Consider the following 19,794-nt stretch of genomic DNA (forward strand, 5'->3'; position numbering starts at 1 on the left):
TACTCAATCTAAATCTTCTACAATTTTAAGGATCTCTATGAGGTCAACCCTCAGCCTCCTTTTTTCAAGAAAAAGAGACCCAGCCTGTTCATCCTTTCTTGATAAGTATACCTGCACATTTCTGGTACCATCCCTGTAAACCTTTTCTGCACCCTCTCCACTGCCTCTACATCCTTTCTATACTCTGGTGACTAGAACTGCATGCAAAGTTTAGTCTAACATAATTTCCCTACTTTTCAATTCTATCCCTCTAGAAATAAAATCTAGTACTTGGTTTCCTGTTTTTTATGGCCTTGCTAACTGGTGGCATAACTTATAGTGATTTATGTACTCCACGGTCCCTTTGTTCCTCTACCCCAGTTCAACTGTGTTTTCCATGTAGTACAGGTTGAGTATCCTTTATCTGAAACCTTTGGGGCCAATTGCATTTTGGATTTCACAAAATTTCAGTTTTTGGATACCGCATATAAACTTACATTACAATAGCCGAAGCCTAGGCTAGCTATGGTCTGAAGTCAATAAAATGGCTCGATAAGTAAGATGTATCACTGAATAATAAATATAGAGTACCTGTACTAAGTTTCTTTTTGACATGTTCACCACAAAAATCGCAAGGTAAACAGAGCAGACAAACTAGGCTTCCCACACTAAATGTCAATGCAGTTTTTGGATGTTTTCAGTTTTCGGATTTACGGCTAAAGGATACTCGACCTATAAGAGACCTCATTCCTCTTCCTGCCAAAATGTACTACCTCACATTTATCTGTGTTGAACTTCATTTGCCAATTATTTGCCCATTATGTGTGTTCATCTCCTCCTGTAATTTGTTGCTGTCCTCCTCAGTATTGACTACCCACCCCCTCATCCCGAACCAACCCCCCCAACCACCAATTTTGCATTATCCACAAATTTAGAAATTGTGTTTTTGATTCCAAAGTCCAAGTGGTTAATGTAAATTATGAACAGCAGTGGTCCCGGCATTAATCCTTGTGGACCAAGGGAGATGTTGGCATGGCAGTAATGTCACTGGACTAGTAGTCCAGAGACCCAGGCTAATCTTCCTTTAATCAATAGTGAATCATCCTTTATTTTTCTTACATATTGGGTTAGAAAAGAATTCTGTACACATTGCAGGAATTCCATTTCATTATCCCCTTTTCCTACCTCTTCTGTCCAATTAATAGCCAGGTAGTTGAAATCCCCAATAATTATTATTCTGTTTTTTATTCAATTCCCCAACTAATCTGCATATTTCTTCCTTCCACTATAAGGTGGTCTACACCAATTAACACACCTATTAATGAGATTGAACCTTTATTTCTTTTTATCTCTATTGTCATGACTCCATGGGGATAGTGCGCTATAATATCAAGCCCCACTGTTCCCTGAGCCATGACAAATGTGAAAAGTTTGACCAAACCACCAGATTGCCCCAATTCTACCTAATTGTTTAATTTAGTTAACAGAATACAAGCCCCAGGTTTATAAACTTAATAAGTAAACAGCTGTTTATTGAACAAACTGTCTTTAACTAGTGGCAAAAGAAAGAATATAAACTGCTAACTTCTAACACTATAACTTAAATGATACCCCCTTCTTAAATCCCTATAAACATACACACACACGACACATAAGACACATAAGATACATAAAACATGGATTTTAAGGCTGGGATAAAACTGCTCAACAGTACCAATCTGAAGTACAGGATTCAATGGGTTGATTTTGATCAATGTCTTCCAAATTGCTTTCAGTTCTTATTGATGACACAAGGCGATCTTCCAGCACTTTCAGTATTTAATTCACTGGTTGAGAACTTGCTTTTCAGTGTCTCTAACAGTGATTTTCCCCTTTTCCTTTTTACAGGGGTTTCCTCAGAGAGAGAGCAGTTTATGGAGATATGAGGAAAAGAGATTTTAAATGTTTTCTCTTTGCAGGCCAGGAGCTTTTGGCTGCACTGCTACCGCAGAAAACCCTGGTCACCTGGTCAGGAGCCAATTAAAATGCTGTTGTCTAGCAGCTCCCTGGCACCATCCTGTCTTTCATGGCACACTCTGTGCCAGGACTGCAACATTGTATATATCTCTCATCCTGTTCCAGTGGACATGTCCTTTAAACTGCAATTTAAATTGTAATTCTAATCTAGAGTCTAACCGAAAAGAAAAAGATAAAAGAAAAAGCAAAAATTGCTGGAAAACCTCAGCAAGTCTGACAGCATCTGTGGAAAGGAAAACAGAATTAACATTTTGAGTCCATATGACACTTCATCAGTTCTGATGAAGAGTTATACGGACTCGAAATGTTAACTCTGTCTTCCTTTCCACAGATGCTGTCAAACCTGCTGAGTTTTTCCAGCAATTTTCATTTTTGGTTCGAAAAGAAAACGATATGTTTTTTACAACAGTCCAATAGAAACAAAAATATATCTTCCTTACACTATCAATGTGGATTCTACTTTTGTTTTGCTGATAGCTGTGTCCCTTTTTCCTACTGCCATTTAGTTAGCCCTAATAAGTACAGTTACTCCATCTCCCCTTTTTCCATCTTTATCTTTTCTAAATAGGTTATACCCTGTGGTGTTTAATTTCCAAAAAGGAACAACACAACCCATAGTAAAATTGTTCTCCTTATCTGATCTTTCTAAACCTGTTTTGGCTAAGTGGAATATAACTGATACAAGCGATTATGATCCCATTTATTTTTATATATTATATATAAGGATCACATGACAGCTTCAGCAAATTCAAATTATTCAGCTATCAGGCCTCAGACAACATTCAGGGCTTGTTTGCTGTAGCAAAGATAGCCTGAAAGGATATTCCCTTGTCTTGTTTGTCCTCCAAACGCACATCAACAAATCCTGTGTCATGAAGAACCGCCATGTATGGTTCAGGTGGCCATTGTGTATGCTTTAACAATCCAGCAGCAACAATCTTCTTTAGAGCCTCCAGGTTCAGGGTGGTGACCATCAGACCACCTGTTGAATGAAAGATAAGTACTCAGTTTTCTGATACATGGTTATATTGGAAGGTACGTGAAGAAGTAATCTCAATGGCAATATAATGAGGAAGTAACAACACCAGTGGAATAGAGATGGTGCAAAATTTGGGAGCAAACAATATGAGCAGGATTTTCCCTCTCAGGAAACAGGCTGTGGGGACACAGTCACTAATTGGAGTTTTTAAAGAGACCTGGAGACATGTTCTTTATCCAATGAAGTGGACAACAATAGGTTGGCTCTCAAAGCTGGAGTCCAGCTTGAGAGGAGCAGCAGGCTATAACGGAAGGTAAGGAAGAGAGAGGATGCTTCAAAATGGAGGTATCCGCTCTCCAACTTTTAAAAATCCTTAATTTAAAAAATAGCTTCAGTAGCCACCTCCAGGCACCAACACTGACCCCTGGTGGTGCAGGAACCTGGAGGCAGGGCCCAGGAGAGGAGAGTGCAAAACATACAAAATTCCAGGGCGTGGGCTCATTGTCCAGACTGAGCAGCCACAGCTTCTAAACCCAAAGACCGGTTTTAAAAAAGAATCAGAACTGCCAATGTCGGATTTTTTTAAAAGCCCGCCGGAAACCCACAAAGCTGCCCAAAGGTCCTTCCCAGTCTCAGCAACTGTCAGGACTTCTTTTTTTAAAAACCCTTAACTGTCAGTTAAACCGTCAAGTAACAACAAGATTGATTCCAGTCAAAAAATTAGCAAATAATTCCTTCAGGAAGAATAAGGCAACCTGGTCAATGCCGATGGTTGTGTGAGGGAGACTCATAGACTGCAGTCAGGAGCAGCAAGCCCAGATCCTGACCGCACATGAAGGGCTTTAATCACCAGCAGGGTAAATTGGCTTCATCTAGGCATCTTCTCACTGGGGTAGAGGTAAAGGAGCTTGTTGATTTGAGAGGACGCCATTTGTACTTGGGATCTCAAGTGATCTGATAGGTACCAAACCTGGCTGCACTTCCAAATAACAGGCCAGCAGCTCAACAGCGCACGCTGCCCACTTTGACATAATCCAACAGGCCTCCTGACGTCACCATGGCCTAAATAAAAAGTCTGAATGGGAGGGTGCCTGTTATCCAGAGACTTTTTTTTCCCATTTCATTAAGACCCATTTGTCTCTGGATCTCCCTTTCTCTCCCAAAAAATAATACATTCCAAACCCCAGCCCACAAAGCAAAAAAAAAGTCAGTCTTGTTATTGTTAATAAAATAATAAAAACCCTAGTTCTACATAAACCTCCTGGCTACTTACTTTGGATCTTTTTAATGTAATGGAAAGGGAACTGTTGCAGTCATTTTATGCTTTTTTAAATTCATTTGTGGGATGTGGGCATCACTGGCTAGGCCAGCATTTATTGTCCTTATTCAGGGGCATTTTTAAGAGCCAACCACATTGCTGTGGGTCTGGACCAGGTAAGGACAGCAGATTGCCTTCCCTAAAGGACATTAGTGAACCAGATGGGTTTTATAACAATTGACAATGATTTCATGGTCATCATCAGACTTTTAATTCCAGATTTTTATTGAATTCAAATTCCACTATCAGCCATGGTGGGATTTGAACCCAGGTCCCCAGAGCATTATCCGGGGTTTCTGGATCACTGCTCCAGTGACAATAACACTACACCACCGCTTTCCCCAGAGGGCTTTGTAGAAGGACTTCTGTGACTGGTCTTGATAGATATTAGGAAGAGATGTGAGGAACATGCTAGTGATACATTGGCCGGAATTTTCTGTGCCTGCTAGCTTTGGGCATCATGGCGGGCGTGAGCAGACAATATGGTGGGAAGGCCAAAAATTGGTTTCACGCTGTTGTGAAACCGGTTTGTGTTCGTCCACTCCGCCCATCAATGGCCGGCCATCTTTCCAGCCGCCGCATGTCGAGAATGTCAGTTTAATCTGTCCACGTACCATTATAAGCCCTGCTCGCTGGAATCCTCCCACGCTGGATCATCCGTTTCACCTGTTTTACAACACCTGGTGAGCTGAACTTTGAGGAGACCTCGGAGGTGAAGTGCACAGTAATGTTGCGCCTGCTCACGAGGGTCACCCATTCAACTTCAAGGTTGAGGCCCTGCGCATTCAGGCGAGGGCACAGGTAAGTCAATTTTTCTCAGCTGACTGACAGTGTGGTGCTGGGGCAAGGGCTGCACCACGGTTTGGGCAAGTTGAAGGGGCAAGACTGCATTGTCTGATGGTGGTGCACAAGCACATGCAGTGGGGGGTTGGGGAGGGAAGCAGCCACACATTAGGGAACCCCCTCTATAAAGTGACCATTCCTCTGCAGCTGAGACAGTTCAAACACAGCCACACTGACATGCTTGCAGTTGGGCCTCTAGCTTATCTGCCCACTCAAGCAATGCAGAGGCATGAAAGTGCCACCAAATGCTCCAGAGCTTCTCACCCCTCGGGCACAAACTGTAAACTAATGAGGGTTTTAGTGGACTGCAAAGCAATTGGACGACTGGGCAAGTTGTACAATCTCCTTGCTGAAGCTGCCGTGGAGCAGTCACCGGTGGAGGCGCTCACAGCCCCTTGCTTTGTCATCATCCTGGTTTGCACCAGTCTCTCCCATGGCCTTGCAGTGTGGGTTAGGAGAAAGCCTGCACCTGAGCTGAGAGCACAGCATGCAGTCCAATGGGCAAAGCTGCTGCCAATCGGGCAGGTGGAGTGGGGCGGAGGTGGGTGGGGTTTCGGGCGGCCATGCAGTGTGCTAAACTCTGGCCAGTGGTGGCCAGCACTCTCCGGGATGCATTCAGGGGCCTTCAGACTTAACCAAGAGAGGTTCTTATTACACCCAGAATTGCTCTCAGCCACAATCTGTAACCTCATGGCCCACCATATCCCCCTCTCCGCCATTACCATCAAGCCAGGGGATCAACCCTGGTTCAATGAAGAGATCAGGAGGGTAGGCCAGGAGCAGCACCAGGCATACCTAAAAATGAGGTGTCAACCTGGTGAAGGTATAACACAGGACTACTTGTGTGCCAAACAGCATAAGCAGCAAGTGATACAGAGCTAAGTGATCCCACAACCAACGGATCAGATCTAAGCTCTGCAGTCCTGCCACATCCAGTTGTGAATGATGGTGGACAATTAAGCAACTCACTGGAGGAGGAGGCTCCACAAATACCTCCATCATCAATGATGTGGGAGCCCAGCACATTAGTGCAAAAGATAAGGCTGAAGCATTTGCTACAATCTTCAGCCGGAAATACTGAGTGGATCCATCTCAGCCTCCTCCGGAGGTCTCCAGCATCACAGATGCCAGTCTTCGGCCAATTCAATTCACTCCACGTGATATCAAGAAATGGCTGAAGACACTGTATAGTGCAAAGGCTATGGGCCCTGACATTAGGAACTATGTCAACCTCAAGGGCTTCCACTTGCTGAATGTGCAGCTGGTGTGCAACCACCACAAACACATCCTACAGGTCTGCGCACGGTTCCCAGGGAACGTCCACAACTCCTACATTCTTAGTCAGTCACAGATCCCCAACATTCTCCAGGGTCCACAGAAGCTGCAGGGTTAGCTCCTCGGGGACAAGGGCTACCTGCAGAGGATGTGGCTGATGACACCCGTGTGGCGGCCTCAGACTGCAGCAGAGTGAAGGTATAATGAGGCTCATGCTGTAACTTGCATCTTGATGGAGCAAACCATTAGGATGCTGAAAATGAGGTTCCGGTGCCTGGACCGGTCTGGTGGAGCCTACAATACAGTCCACAGAAGGTGTCACACATCGTCGTCATCTGCTGCACCTTTTACAACTTGGGGCTGCAACAGGGGGAGGAACTGGCTGAGGAGGAAATGGAGGCATTTCCCCTCCGATGAGGAGGGCATCAATGGGGATAAGGGTGAGGAGGTCTTCAAAGTCGAGGATGATGGTGATGAGGCCATTGCACTGGCCAGATGAGACAGGCACACTCGGGAGGCCCTCATATCTGCTGGATTTGTGGAGGATGATGACGACATGCAGTGAGGAGACATTATAGATCCTCACACTACATCTGTGAACGGTTGACTCCTGTCTAGCTGATGGCAGCGCACATACCCTCTGTGATAAGGCTCCTGTCACAGAGACACAGTGGATGTCCATAGTCTGTACATTCCAGGAGGATGATGGCAACATGCAGTGGGGAGACTCCATAGATCCTCACATAGTTTATGTGAATATCTGTCTCCTGTCTGGCTGATGGCACCTCGCTTGCGCTCTTTGAATAGGGTCATATCATGGAGATGCAGCAGGGAAACTTTAACTTCTCCTGATCCTGTGGCATCCTTCGTGAGCTGACCCGTTCAGGACCACACTGTCACCGGACACAGATGCTGATGAGATGGGGGTGCTGGGGGTGGTGCCAGCCATACCTCAAAGGTGCTGGGAGCACAGAGAGAATGACGGAACTCTGTACCGCTGGCCCAGGACATTCTGGCAGCAATGATAAGCCCCACTGAGGTGCAGGCATGACTGATGTGTCCAGTGACAGTGAAGGTGGTACCATCAGTGTGCTGGGAAGGTTGCACAAAGCACAGTCTCCCTGGACTGAGACACCTGTCTTTACCTTGTGCAGGGACCAAAGTTTTACATCTGAGTGACATGAACACTGCTCATCATAACATAGGCAAGGAGACACTCTTGGGAGTTTATTAACAATAGTGAACATTATGTAGAAGTGATTAACACCCATGCCCAGGCTCTGCGACTACATCTTCTTAACCTTCCTAACCCTGCTGTTATGTCTTGGTGCTCCCCAGACATCCACAGCAGAGGTGGAGGCAGCCTGCTACACCCTGTCTGTGATGATCTTGATCAGCATCCTCTGAGGGGCAAAGACCTGGAGGGTCCCGGCCTACTTTCAGTGTCCTGCTGTGTGGCAATGGCACCCTCCTCGACTTGTGAAGCTGGAACTGCTGGGGTCACAGTAAGGGGACCTTTGGATGGGCTGGGCGCTCCGGAGTCACTTGGGTGGATGGCCCCGGGGTGTGCACCTGCTGATCCTCCTTCGTATGGGTGCCTGAGGGCCCCAGGCTGACTCCTTGGAGGAGAAGGGGAAGCTGGAGTGAGATCGAGCTGCCCCGCCCCCCCAATTGCGTTGATACTGCTGGAGGCCAACTATGGTATCAGTGATGGAGTTCAGCCCGCACAGCAGTGCAAGACCAATATCCTGGACCAAGATCTCCATGGCAGCCACCATCCCACCAGTGTTTACCTTGGTGTGTTAGTATGCCGGTGCTATCATCTCAGACTGAAGGTGGACGGACTGCAATCTGAGGAGTGCAACAGTCATCCGCTCCTGATGTTCCCGAGCTTACCTTTACAGCTCCAGCAACTGAGACATGACCGAGTCCAGAGGCTCATCACCTGACTCGGACTGAGCAAATTTCTGGCCTCCAGCAGTCCTCCGAGTGCCAGAAACCTTGGAAGGCCCTGCCGCCGCCTGCTGTGGATCAGATGGAAACAGTATAAGCAGGATGCCTGCTGGCCAGTTAACGAGGATGCCTGGCATGTGTGGTTGGTGAGTGGTGCCATGGACAGGATGAAGACATGATCCACAGGGCAGATGAAGGTGTGTCTGAGAGAGTGAATGGTGATGTCCCTTGAACTGGCAGTGAGTGAGATCCCTGTGGATGTGTGATGAGTTTGTGAGTTCAGAGTGATGAGAAGAGTGACTTACCCTGGCATAATGGAGGAGATCATTCATCCTCTTTCTGTACTGGGTGGCTGTTCTCTTTCACAGAGCATTGACACCGACCACCGTTGCCACCACCTCCCATCTTGGAATGGTGACTTTGCTTGCTGGTCTTCACTCAGATTGGGGGTAGAGGGCATCACAGCGGGCCTCTGCTGCGTCCGGTAGGCGCTCGAGGGAGGGTCCGCTAAATTTCAGGGCAGCATGCCATCAGCACGCCTCTTTGGCAGCCAACAGTCCACAGCAGTTCTGTTGAAGGGTCATGAGGACTCGAAACGTCAAATCTTTTCTTCTCCGCCAATGCTGCCAGACCTGCTGAGTTTTTCCAGGTAATTCTGTTTTTGTTTTACAGTCCATAGCAGTTTCCTATCCCTTTAAGAGTGCTAGCTCCGTGCAGGGACGGCCTTTAAATATGGTGCCCGGTTTACTGAATGCCTGAGATGATGGCAGGGCGGGCAAATCAGAGGCCACCACGCCAACGACACGCGTGTTCCCAGGAATGAATTATTAATGAGCCGAGACACACTGGGAATGGAACAATACTGCATGAAAAGCTGCCATTGCGGCCAGTGGGTTAAACTTCCTTTTCCCTGCTCGCACTTTGCACAAATCTGGGATGCTTCTGCCATGTGTCAGAGAAGTTTTTTGTTGTATATGGATCAAACTTCATCAAATTTAACTCTTCTGTGTGTGCGGACTATCATCCTCCTGAAACAGGACCCTTTAGAAGTTGTCATTTTGTTTATGATGGGTTTGGGACAGGAATTGTTCAGTTCTTTTAAAAATGCTCTGAGCTGTGTTGGATGGGAAAATACTGTAAACCTGTGCTTTGTGGCAAAATAACTTACATTGCTTTGCAAATAATACATTGATCTCCAAGCTAGCTGAATTACTTAAACAAAATGGGAGAGCAAGGGGAGCAAAATGAATGTTAAATTAATTTGTTTAAGAGTAGTTTATTCACTGGGGAATGAGGGGCCTGGAATCAGGAGAATCACCAGGGAAAATTCCAAATGGCCTCCTTTAATTCGTCACAGTTAGGCTTTTAATGAGCCTGATGGGATTTTCCTGCCCTGTGCAAAAATGGCCCAGAGATGAGAGGGAACCAGAGAACTGGCATGTCAACCAACCAGGCAATTTTTAGCTGCTGACTGCCCCCAATCTGAGTCTTAGTGGGGGCCAAAAATCCTGCTCAAAGCCCTGATTTCCCAGGAAAAATCAGGACTGTGCCACCCCTGATGCACGAGTTGGGGGGTGGGGGGAGTTGGGGTTGCCCTGACAGGATGTTCTGTCGAGAGCTTCCACCACCACCTCATTAGAATGGGTGCACTCCATATGGAAAACAGACGTAAGTTAACACCACAGAATTCATCGGCTATCAATAGGAAAGTTGCTTTGAAAGTATTGCTGGCGCAGAATGGTCAGACACTCCTTCGGTGGAGTTTGGAGTTGCAGGGTGCAGTTTTCAGGTTGTTAGATGATGGCTTTGGATAACATTCCAGCAATCTATTCCAAGTCAATGGAAGATCTTTGGGAAGAAGGTTACTCCCCATTCCCCCAAAATACCACAGCCTCAAGCTTTCTGGGATGAAGTTACCCAGTAAATGAATGTTATCTCCTCAGTTAGGCACACTTAACAAGTCATGATAAGTTCTCATCAGAATTCATGTGTATTCTCCTTTCATATACAAAGTGTCCTAAACATTTGCTGTATCAAAGAGATTAACTGCAAAGGGAAGCTTGTAGTTCATTGGCAAGATAAGAAAGCTGGAGTGAATGGTACCTCCACAGTTAACAACACATTGTGACAAGCATTCCACCAGCCCCTGCAAGCAGCCCAGATACAAGGAAGGAGAACAAGGAAGGAGTATTGAGTGAATTGCAATACAAAAGTGAGGAAGCAAAAGTGGTTAGGGCAGATGAGGAAGAGGAAACATCTAGACAAATGGCACGCCTGCGTATTTTGCAACAGCAAGGACAAGGGATTGGTTTCCTAATGAAGCTGCCTTTGGTACAGATCTAATGCAAAAGCAGATGCCCTTTACCTCATCTTTGAGAGCAGCCTGGAATAGCTATAACAGAAAATGCAGCAGTGCACCTCCATCATCATTGCAGTCCTGCAGAAGGATTTACTCACATTGAATACCATGGAGTGATGGGCATCTACAGAACCATCTGCAGCAGAATCCCAAAACTGTGAAAAAACAAGCAGGGCACAGAAAAGCTGATTGTGTCCCCAGTGAGACCTTGCTTAGAAGAGCCATCTTTGACAGACTGGGTGATCATTTAGAAAGAGCAATGACAGTGTGCTTTACCCATATTGGAGACAGCATATAGCCTCCTCTTATGCAGGCCATGGGCATTTCACTGTAGGCCTGTGGCACGGGGGCCACAGATACTCCTTCCACTCAGTAGGCACTCATACATTACAGTCTAAGGTGAAAAACTAGGACAAGGACATTTATAGGAATCCCAAGGGGAAGCAAGATTGTAGAGCTTGGATCAGTACACCAATAAGAGGAACCACGAATAAATCCAATTATCTTTAATACCTGGTTACATGCACAGAGGTGTGTTTTTGCATAGGGGATTGAAAGGTTCTAATTATAACTAAGTATAGGCAGGAACTTTTTGTAATCTCCTCCAACTACACAATCTTCTGAGATATCCATATTCATCTAATTCAGGACGTTTCAACATCTCTGACTTCAATCACTCCACTATTGGTGGTTGTTCCCTCAGTTGCTTAAGCAACCTTAAGCTCTGGAATTCCCTCCCTACACCTCTCCTCATCTCTTCCTCACTTTCCTCCTTTAGGACACTCGTTAAAACCTCCATCTTTAACCAAGCTTTTGGTCATCTGACCTAGTATCTCTTTATATGTCTCGATGTGAAATTTTGTTTTAAATTGCTCCTGTGAAACAACTTTGGGATGCTTTATTACATTAAAGGTTCTATATAAACACAAGTTGTTATTATTCACAGATTGTTCCAATTTGGCAGATTGGGGAGGAGCAGGGGGCATTATTTTAAACTATGTCAAAGTAGGAATGGACTGGATGTTAGACAGTTCTTCCTTTCTCAGAAAGCAGTGAGCCTCTGGAATATATTGCCTCCTGGTGTCGTGCTGATTATCTGCTTCCAAGAGGAAACTGGACTGGGCAGAGAGTATAATTTATAAATTACACTTGGTTCATGGTATCTCCTGGATTGGTTTCAATCACCCGAGGAGGTTGATGAAGAATTTTCGAAAACATGTTTCCAAAATGACGGAAGCCAGATGAAAAACAATGGGAGCAGAGCAGAGATTCAAAGACCACCAGGAGATCAGAGGCCAGATATTAAACAATGGGAACAGAGCAGAGATTGAAGAAGTGTGCCAGGAGTCAAATCAAACAGGAGTAATCAAACAAGGCACAATCGATCAAAAAGTGACATCATAATCAACAGAGAGAGAGAAAAGGAACAGAAGCTAGGTCAGGATTAATATACTGGTAAACTTTAACTTAATCTAAATAATAAACTATAAATTATAATCTTAGTTAACCTTGCTACATAATAAAGTACACCAGTACAGGAGAAGCAGCTCACTAGCGAGTAGCCGGTGAGCCTTTATTTATTTAAGCAGTAAGTTTAATTGTCTCATAAATAAAGGAAGGGCAGGGCAGCTTGGGCCTATGGAGTGCACATCCTGTTCCATGTGGGAACTCCAGGACGCTTCTCATGTCCTGGATAAGTGTATACGCAGGAAGTGTTGTCAGCTGCAGCAGCTCGAGCTCCAGGTTTCAGAGCTTGAGCAACAGCTTGCATCACCGTGGCACATCAGTGAGGCTGAATGCTACGTGGATAGTATGTTTATACAGTGATCAAACCGTAGCTTAAGGATAGCTTAAGACAGGGAATAGTTGACCGCCAGACAGTTAGGAAGGATTGGGCAGGTAGTGCAGGAGCCCCCTGAGTCATCTCACTCTTCAACCAGTATTACGTTCCAAATACTGAAGAGAGCGATGGTTCATTTGGGAAGTGCAGCCACAGCCAAGTCCATGGCACCACAGCTGGCTCAGCTGTACGGGAGGGGTGGAGGGGGTGGCAGGAGGAAGGTTGGAAAGCAATAGTATTAGGGGATTCAGTAGTTAGAGTAACAGACAGGAGTTGAATCCAGGATGTTTTGTTGCTTCCGTGGTGCTAGGGTGAAGGATGTTACTGAGCGGCTGCAGAGCACTCTGAGGGAGGAGGGTGAATAGCCAGCAGTTTTGCTCCATATCAGTGCCAATGACAGAGGTAGAGGGATGTTGTCCTGCAGTTAGACTTTAGGGAGCTAATTAAGAAAATAGCAAGAAGAACCTCAAAAGTAGCAATCTCTGTATTACTCCCAGTACCACACCTAAGTGACTATAGAAATAGGAGGATAGAGCAGATGAATACATAGCTGGAGAGATGGCACAGGAGGGAGGGCATTAGATTTGTGGGACATTGGGACAATTGGGGAGATGAGTCCTGTACAGGTCAGATGGGTTGTACCTATAAAAAGCCAGGATCAATTTTCTTGCAGGGTGATTTGCTGGTGCTATTGGGGGGAGTTTAAGCTAAGTTGGCAGGGGTGTGGGAACCAGGAGGTAATATTAGAGAGGAACACCAAGAAGCACAGAGAATTAGGAGAGACAGATAGTACTAGAATGGGAAATAGTAAGTTTTAGGTAGGGTGAGAGTAAGAGGGAATATAATCAGGCCTAAATTAGGGTTACTGTGCATGTATGTAAATATGCAGAGTGTGGTGAATAAGGTTGATGAGCTGCAGGCACAGATAACCAAATGGCTCGATGAAGGGCAGGACCGGGTACTAAATTTTCCAGGATACAAGGTGCTCAGGAAAACAGGAAAGGAAAGAAAGAAGGAGGGGTATCAGTATTGATCAGGTTAATATTACAATGCTGGAGAGTATGCCCTACAGGAGTCAAAGACAGAATCTATTTGGTTAGAGTTAAGAAACAATAGACATACCATTAACATTGTTGGGTGTGTTCCATGGGCCACCAACTAATGGGAAAGACGCAAGGAAAAACAATTTCAAGGAAAGTAAAGAGAAATGTGAAAATTATAGAGTAGTTATAATAGGCAACTTTAGTTATCTTAATATAGGCTGGGATAATAATAGTGTAAAAGGCAGGGAGGGCAAGAGTTTCTAGAGTATGTTCAGGAGAATTTTCTACATCGATATATGTGCTGTCCGATGAGAAAGGAGGGATTGCTGGACCTGGTTCTGGTGAATGAGGTGAGCCAACTGTATCAAGTGTCAGTAGGGTAATATTTAGGAAACAGTGATCATTGTATCATAAGATTTAGGTTGGCACAGAAACAGACAGGGAACAATCCCGAGTAAGAATAATTAATTTGGGGAGGCCAGTCTGGCCCAAATAAATTGGAGTCAAAGATTAACAGGCAAAACTATAACTGAACAATGTGGTGCCTTTAAAAAAGAAATGACTTGGGTACAGTCAAGGAACATTCCCACAAAGGGGAAAGATAGGGCAAACAATCAAGAATCCCATCGATGGTGAAAGGGATAGAGATTAAGCACAAAGGCTACATATTACAGATGTCAGGTGGATTATACAACTTAGAATCAGGTTTAATATCAATGGTTCAGAGGGAAATAAATAAGAGATACAAAGAAAGAGTATGCGAAGAAACTGGCAACAAACATAAAAGGGTATCCAATAGTCTTCTATAGTCATATAAATAGTAAAAAGGTGATGGAAAGAAGAGTGGGCTGATTATTGACCTAAAAGGGTATTTGATCACAGACGCAGAGGGCATTGCTGAGGTATTAAATGAGTACTTTGCAACTGTTTTTTATTAAGGAAGAAGATGCTGCCAAAGTTGTACCAAAAGAGGAGGTCGTTGATGGATTAAAAATTGATAAGGAGAAGATATTGGATAGGCTGGCTGTATTAAAAGTGATAAATTACCCAGATCAGATAAGATGCATCCCAGAATACTAAGGGAATTAAAGGTGGAAATTGTGGAGGCATTGGCCATAATTTTCCACTCTTCCTTAGGTGCCAGAGGACTGAAGAACTGCAAATTTTACACTCTCGTCCAAAAAGGGTGGAAAGATAAACCCAGCAACTACAGGCCAGTCAGTTTAACCTCGGTGGTGGGGAAACTTTTAGAAATGATGACAAAATTAATACAAAAATAAAAATACCTGGAAAAACTCAGCAGGTCTGACAGCATCTGCGGAGAGGAATACAGTTAACATTTTGAGTCCGTATGACTCTTCAACAGAACTAAGGAAAAGTAGAAGAGAGGTGAAATATAAGCTGGTTTAAGGGGGGATGGGACAAGTGGAGCTGGATAGAGGGCCAGTGATAGGTGGAGATTTCCAAAAGATGTCATAGACAAAAGGACAAAAAGGTGTCGACGGTGGTGATATTAGCTAAGAAATGTGCAAATAGGTGACATTAAGGGTAGAAAGCAGGACGAGCAAGGTACAGATAGCCCTAGTGGGGGTGGGGTGGGGGGAAGGGATCGAAATAGGCTAAAAGGTAGAGATAAAACAATGGATGGAAATACATTTAAAAATAATGGAAATTGGTGGGAAAAGAAAAATCTATATAAATTATTGGAAAAAAGGGCGATCGGAAAGGGGGTGGGGATGGAGGAGAGAGTTCATGATCTAAAGTTGTTGAACTCAATATTCAGTCCGGAAAGCTGTAAAGTGCCTAGTCGGAAGATGAGGTGCTGTTCCTCCAGTTTGCATTGAGCTTCACTGGAACATTGCAGCAGGTCAAGGACGGACATGTAAGCATGACAGCAGGGTGGAGTGTTGAAATGGCAAGCGACAGGGAGGTCTGAGTCATGCCTGCGGACAGATAGTCACTTGGGCAGATGCTAGTTAATTAATGCAAACCAGCACGGATTTGTTGAGGGCAAATCATGTTTAACAATCTAGTTGTAATTTTTTTGAGGAGGTTAGAGGGTGGATGAGGGTAATGCTGTTAACATGGACTTCCAAAAGGCATTTGATAAAGTGCTGCACAACAGACTTGTGAGCAAAGTTAGAACTTATAGGGGGAAAAAAGGACAATGGCAACATGGAAATTAAATTGGTTAAGTGACAGGAAACAGAGAGTAATGGTTAACAGTTGATTTTCAGACTGGAGGAAGGTTTATAGTGGGGTTCCACATGACCCCTGCTTACCTTGATATATATTAATGACCTAGACTTGGGTGTACAGGGCACATTTTTAAAATTTGCAGACAACACAAAACTTGGAAGCATTGTGAACTGTGAGGAGGATAATGATAAACTTCGTTAAGACATAGACAGGTTGGTGGAACGGTTGGAAAAATGGCAGATAAAATTTAGTGCAGAGAAGTGTGAAGTGACTCATTTTGGTAGGAAGAATGAGAAGAGACAGTATAAATTAAAGGGTACAATTTGAAAGGGGTTACAGAAGCAGAGGGACCTGGGTGCATAAATCATTGAAGGTGGCAGAAGGTTGAGAGAGCAGTTAATAAAGCACATGGGATCCTAGGCTTTATAAATAGGGACATAGGGTACAAGAGCAAGGAGGTTACGTTAAACTTGTGTAAACACAGCTTCAGCTTCAGCTGAAGTAATGCGTCCAATCTGGGTGTCACACTTTAGGTCGAATGTGAAGACATTGAAGAGGGTGCAGAAAAGTTTCACGAGGATGTCCCAGGAATGAGGAACTTAATCTATGTAGATAGATTGGAGAATTTGGAACTGTTTTCCTTAGAGAAGCAAAGGTTGAGAGAGGTTTGATAGAGGTGTTCAAAATCATAAGGGGTCTGGACAGTGTAGATAGAGAGAAACCGTTCCTATTGGTGGAAGGATCGAAAACCAGAGGTGATTGGCAAAAAAAACAATGGCGACATGAAGAAAGGTTTTTTTAACACGGTGAGTGGTTAGGATCTGGAATGCATTGCCTGAGAGTGTGGTAAAGGCAGATTCATGGCTTCAAAAGACCTATTATCTGAAAAGGTTTGCAGGGTTACAGGGAAATGGCAGGGGAATGGGACTGGGTGAATTGCTCTTGCAGAGAACTGGCAAAGGCATTACGGGCTGAATGGCCGCCTTCTGTGCTGTAACCACTGTATTATATATGATTATGGGCTCTGATTTTTTTAAATTTTCCTGCTTCTCCTGGGAAAATCCATGGCTGCTGCTCAGACCGGTGAAGTGGGTGTGTGAGGGAAGGGGAGGTGGCGGGAGAACAGGAGCTGGTGTTAGGAAGTATCCATTAATGATGCTCTTATTCCTATGTTTCCATAAATAATGTACAAGTGGTTCAAGACCCTGTATAGCTCATTTAGACAATCTAAATGTTAATTTAATGACTACCAGGATAATCAGTGAAAAGTCAGTAAAAGATTTGTGTGCCCAAGCCTTTATGTTGTCATCATTACTATCCCGACATCCCCATTTCAGATTCATACAAACCTCGGGATTTGTATTAATTGAGCAGCTCTAGCACTTTACCTGGTTTCATGACTCTGTAGATCTCTTTGCTCCCAGCTCGTAGATCAGGCCAGAAGTAGTAACAGTTGCAATGAAACACCCTGTCCACCACATTGTCTTCTAAAGGGATGTGTTCTACACTCCCCAGAAACAGTGTCACCTTCCCTGTCTGAATGTCTGCCTGCAACCTCCTGCTGGCTACATTATACATGTAGTCTGAGTAATCCAGGCCATACAGTTTCCCTCTAGGATGTGTGAGACACCTGGCAGCTTCCTGCAGTCCTAGGCCTGGTCCAAAGCCCACTTCCAGCACCACATTCTCAGGCTGAATGTCACACAGTTTGACAGCATTCACTTCCAGCAACTTATTCTTCTTCTTTAGGAACCGAGTCACCAACCATCCCCACAGGCCCTGGGTCGGTTTCCCCAGTTGCTGGGTTAGGCGTTCAACAAGCATATTCACGATTAAACTGCAAGTAAAATGCTCCTGCTGCTATTGCACAATCTGAGCTGTAACCTCACCCCTGTTGTATGATTGACAGGACTGTTGGCCATACAGGGAAAGTGCAATCTGTGCATAAATTTACACATGAAATTAGCTAATCAACTGGGTTTTGTCCATAACGTTAGCAGTAACTCTTTTGAGTACAAACCTGTTTCCATCTGTTTCAGATGAAGTTACATTGTTTCATAGTTTGCCATTATGAGATTTGAACTCTTAATCTTGAGGTTACAAACCCAGTATCATAACCACTTGGCTATTTAAGCCAAGCAACGTTAGCAGTAAAAGGTGGAACACTGCCAAGAACATAAACTCACAGCAGCTGAGAGAGAGAGAGCTAAAGGATATGGCCAGGTTAACAGAGGCTGTGACACATCAGTGCCTGCACCACTCACTATCCCCATTACAGAATGCAAGTTGACACATAGCTGTAACTGCAACTCATACGAACAAAACTCTCACTTTCTCCAATCTTATTCACAGGCAGCCAGGAATCTGACACCAGCAAGAGAGGAAAGCAAATCTCTAACCTCTTGTGCCCTGAGGGAAAAAAAACCTTAAAATATTGCAGAGGGAGGTCCCAGAGCATATCAGAGAGGGCAGGAAGGCATTGAGAATCAAAGAATGGTTATAACACAGAAGGATACCATTCAGCCCACTGTGTCTGTGCTGGCCCTCTGAAGGAACAATTCACTTGGTGCCACTATCCTTACTTTTCACCATAGGCCTGCATTTTTTCCTTTACAGATAATGGTCCATTCCCCTTTTGAATGCTGCAATTGATCCTGCCTCCGCCACAGTCTCAGGTAGTGCATTCCATCGCTACTTAAAAAAGATTTTCTTCATGTTGCTTCTTCTGCTGATTACATGAAATTGGTGTCCTCTGTTTCTCAATCCTGCAAACAATGGGAACAGTTTCTCCCTATCTGCTCTGTCCAGACCACTCATAATTTTGAATACCTCTATCAAATCTCCGCCAAACCTTCACTTCTCCAAAGAAAGTCCCAACTTCTCCACTCTTTGTACATAATTGTTCACTTAATGTGGGAGTTGCTGGCTAGGCAGCATTTATTGCCTATCCCTCGTCTCCCTTGAGAAGGTGGTGGTGAGCAGCCTTCTTGAACTGCTGTAGTCCATGTGATGTAGGTACATCCGCAGTGATGTTAGGAGAGGAGTTGAACGGCGATATATTTCCAAGTCAGGATGGTGAGTGGCTTGGAGAGAAACTTCCAGTTGGTGGTGTTCCCATGTGTCTGCTGCCCTTGTCCTTCTAGATGGTAGAGGTTGTGGGTGTGGAAGGTGCTTTCAAAGGAGCCTTGGTGTGTTCCTGCAGTGCATCTTGTAGATGGTACACACTGCTGCCACTGTGTGTCAATGGTGGAGGGAATGAATGTTTGCAGATGGAGTGCCAATCAAGCGGGCTGCTTTGTCCTGGATGGTATCAAGGTTCTTTGGTATTGTTGAAGCTGCACTCATTCAGGCAAGTGGAGAGTATTTATCACACTCCTGGCTTGTGCCTTGTAGATGGTGGACAGGCTTTGGGGGTGTCAGGTGATTTACTCACCACAGGATCCATAGCCTCTGACCTGCTCTTGTAGCCACAGTATTTATATGGCTAGTCCAGTTCAGTTTCTGGTCAATGGTAGCCCCTAGGATGTTGATAATGAAGGTTTGAGCAATGGTAATGCTTTGAATGTCAAGGGGAGATGGTTAAATTCTCTCTTGTTGGAGATGGTCATTGCCTGGCACTTGTGTGACACAAATGTTACTTGCCACTTGTCAGCCCAAGCCTGGATATTGTCCAGGTCTTGCTGAATTTGAACATGGACTGCTTCAGTATCTGAGGAGTCATGAATGGTGCTGAACATTGTGCAATCATCAATGAACCATCATCTGACCTTATGATGGAGGGAAGGTCATTGATGAAGCAGCTGAAGATGGTTGGGCCAAGGACACTACCCTGAAGAACTCCTGCAGTAATGTCCTGGGACTGAGATGATTGACCTCCAACAACCACAACTATTTTCCTTTGTGCTAGGTATGACTCCAACCAGCAGAGAGTTTTCCCCTGATTCCCATTGACTCCAGTTTTGCTTGGGCTCCTTGATGCCACACTCGGTC

The 19,794-nt window shown here is 44.7% G+C and overlaps 1 protein-coding gene across 1 annotated transcript; it reads right to left on the reverse strand.

Moving 5' to 3' along the window:
- Nucleotides 1–2,311: 2,311 nt before the first annotated feature.
- Nucleotides 2,312–17,688, reverse strand: zgc:194242 (uncharacterized protein LOC100005854 homolog). Its single transcript, XM_041195800.1, has 2 exons — nucleotides 17,193–17,688; nucleotides 2,312–2,977 (listed from the first exon to the last, which is right to left on the reverse strand). Exons 1-2 carry the CDS (start codon nucleotides 17,626–17,628, stop codon nucleotides 2,778–2,780), a joined length of 636 nt encoding a protein of 211 aa, XP_041051734.1. The 5' UTR covers nucleotides 17,629–17,688; the 3' UTR covers nucleotides 2,312–2,777.
- Nucleotides 17,689–19,794: the final 2,106 nt, after the last annotated feature.

The sequence above is a fragment of the Carcharodon carcharias genome, chromosome 9 (genome assembly GCF_017639515.1).
Source record: "Carcharodon carcharias isolate sCarCar2 chromosome 9, sCarCar2.pri, whole genome shotgun sequence".
Classification (NCBI taxonomy): domain Eukaryota; kingdom Metazoa; phylum Chordata; class Chondrichthyes; order Lamniformes; family Lamnidae; genus Carcharodon; species Carcharodon carcharias.

Coding starts and splice junctions, on each gene's coding strand:
- zgc:194242 (XM_041195800.1), bottom strand. CDS start 17,628: ATGCTTGTTGAACGCCTAACCCAGCAACTGGGGAAACCGACCCAGGGC. Junction 2,978..17,192: donor CTACAGAGTCATGAAACCAG/GTAAAGTGCTAG, acceptor TTCATTCAACAG/GTGGTCTGATGGTCACCACC.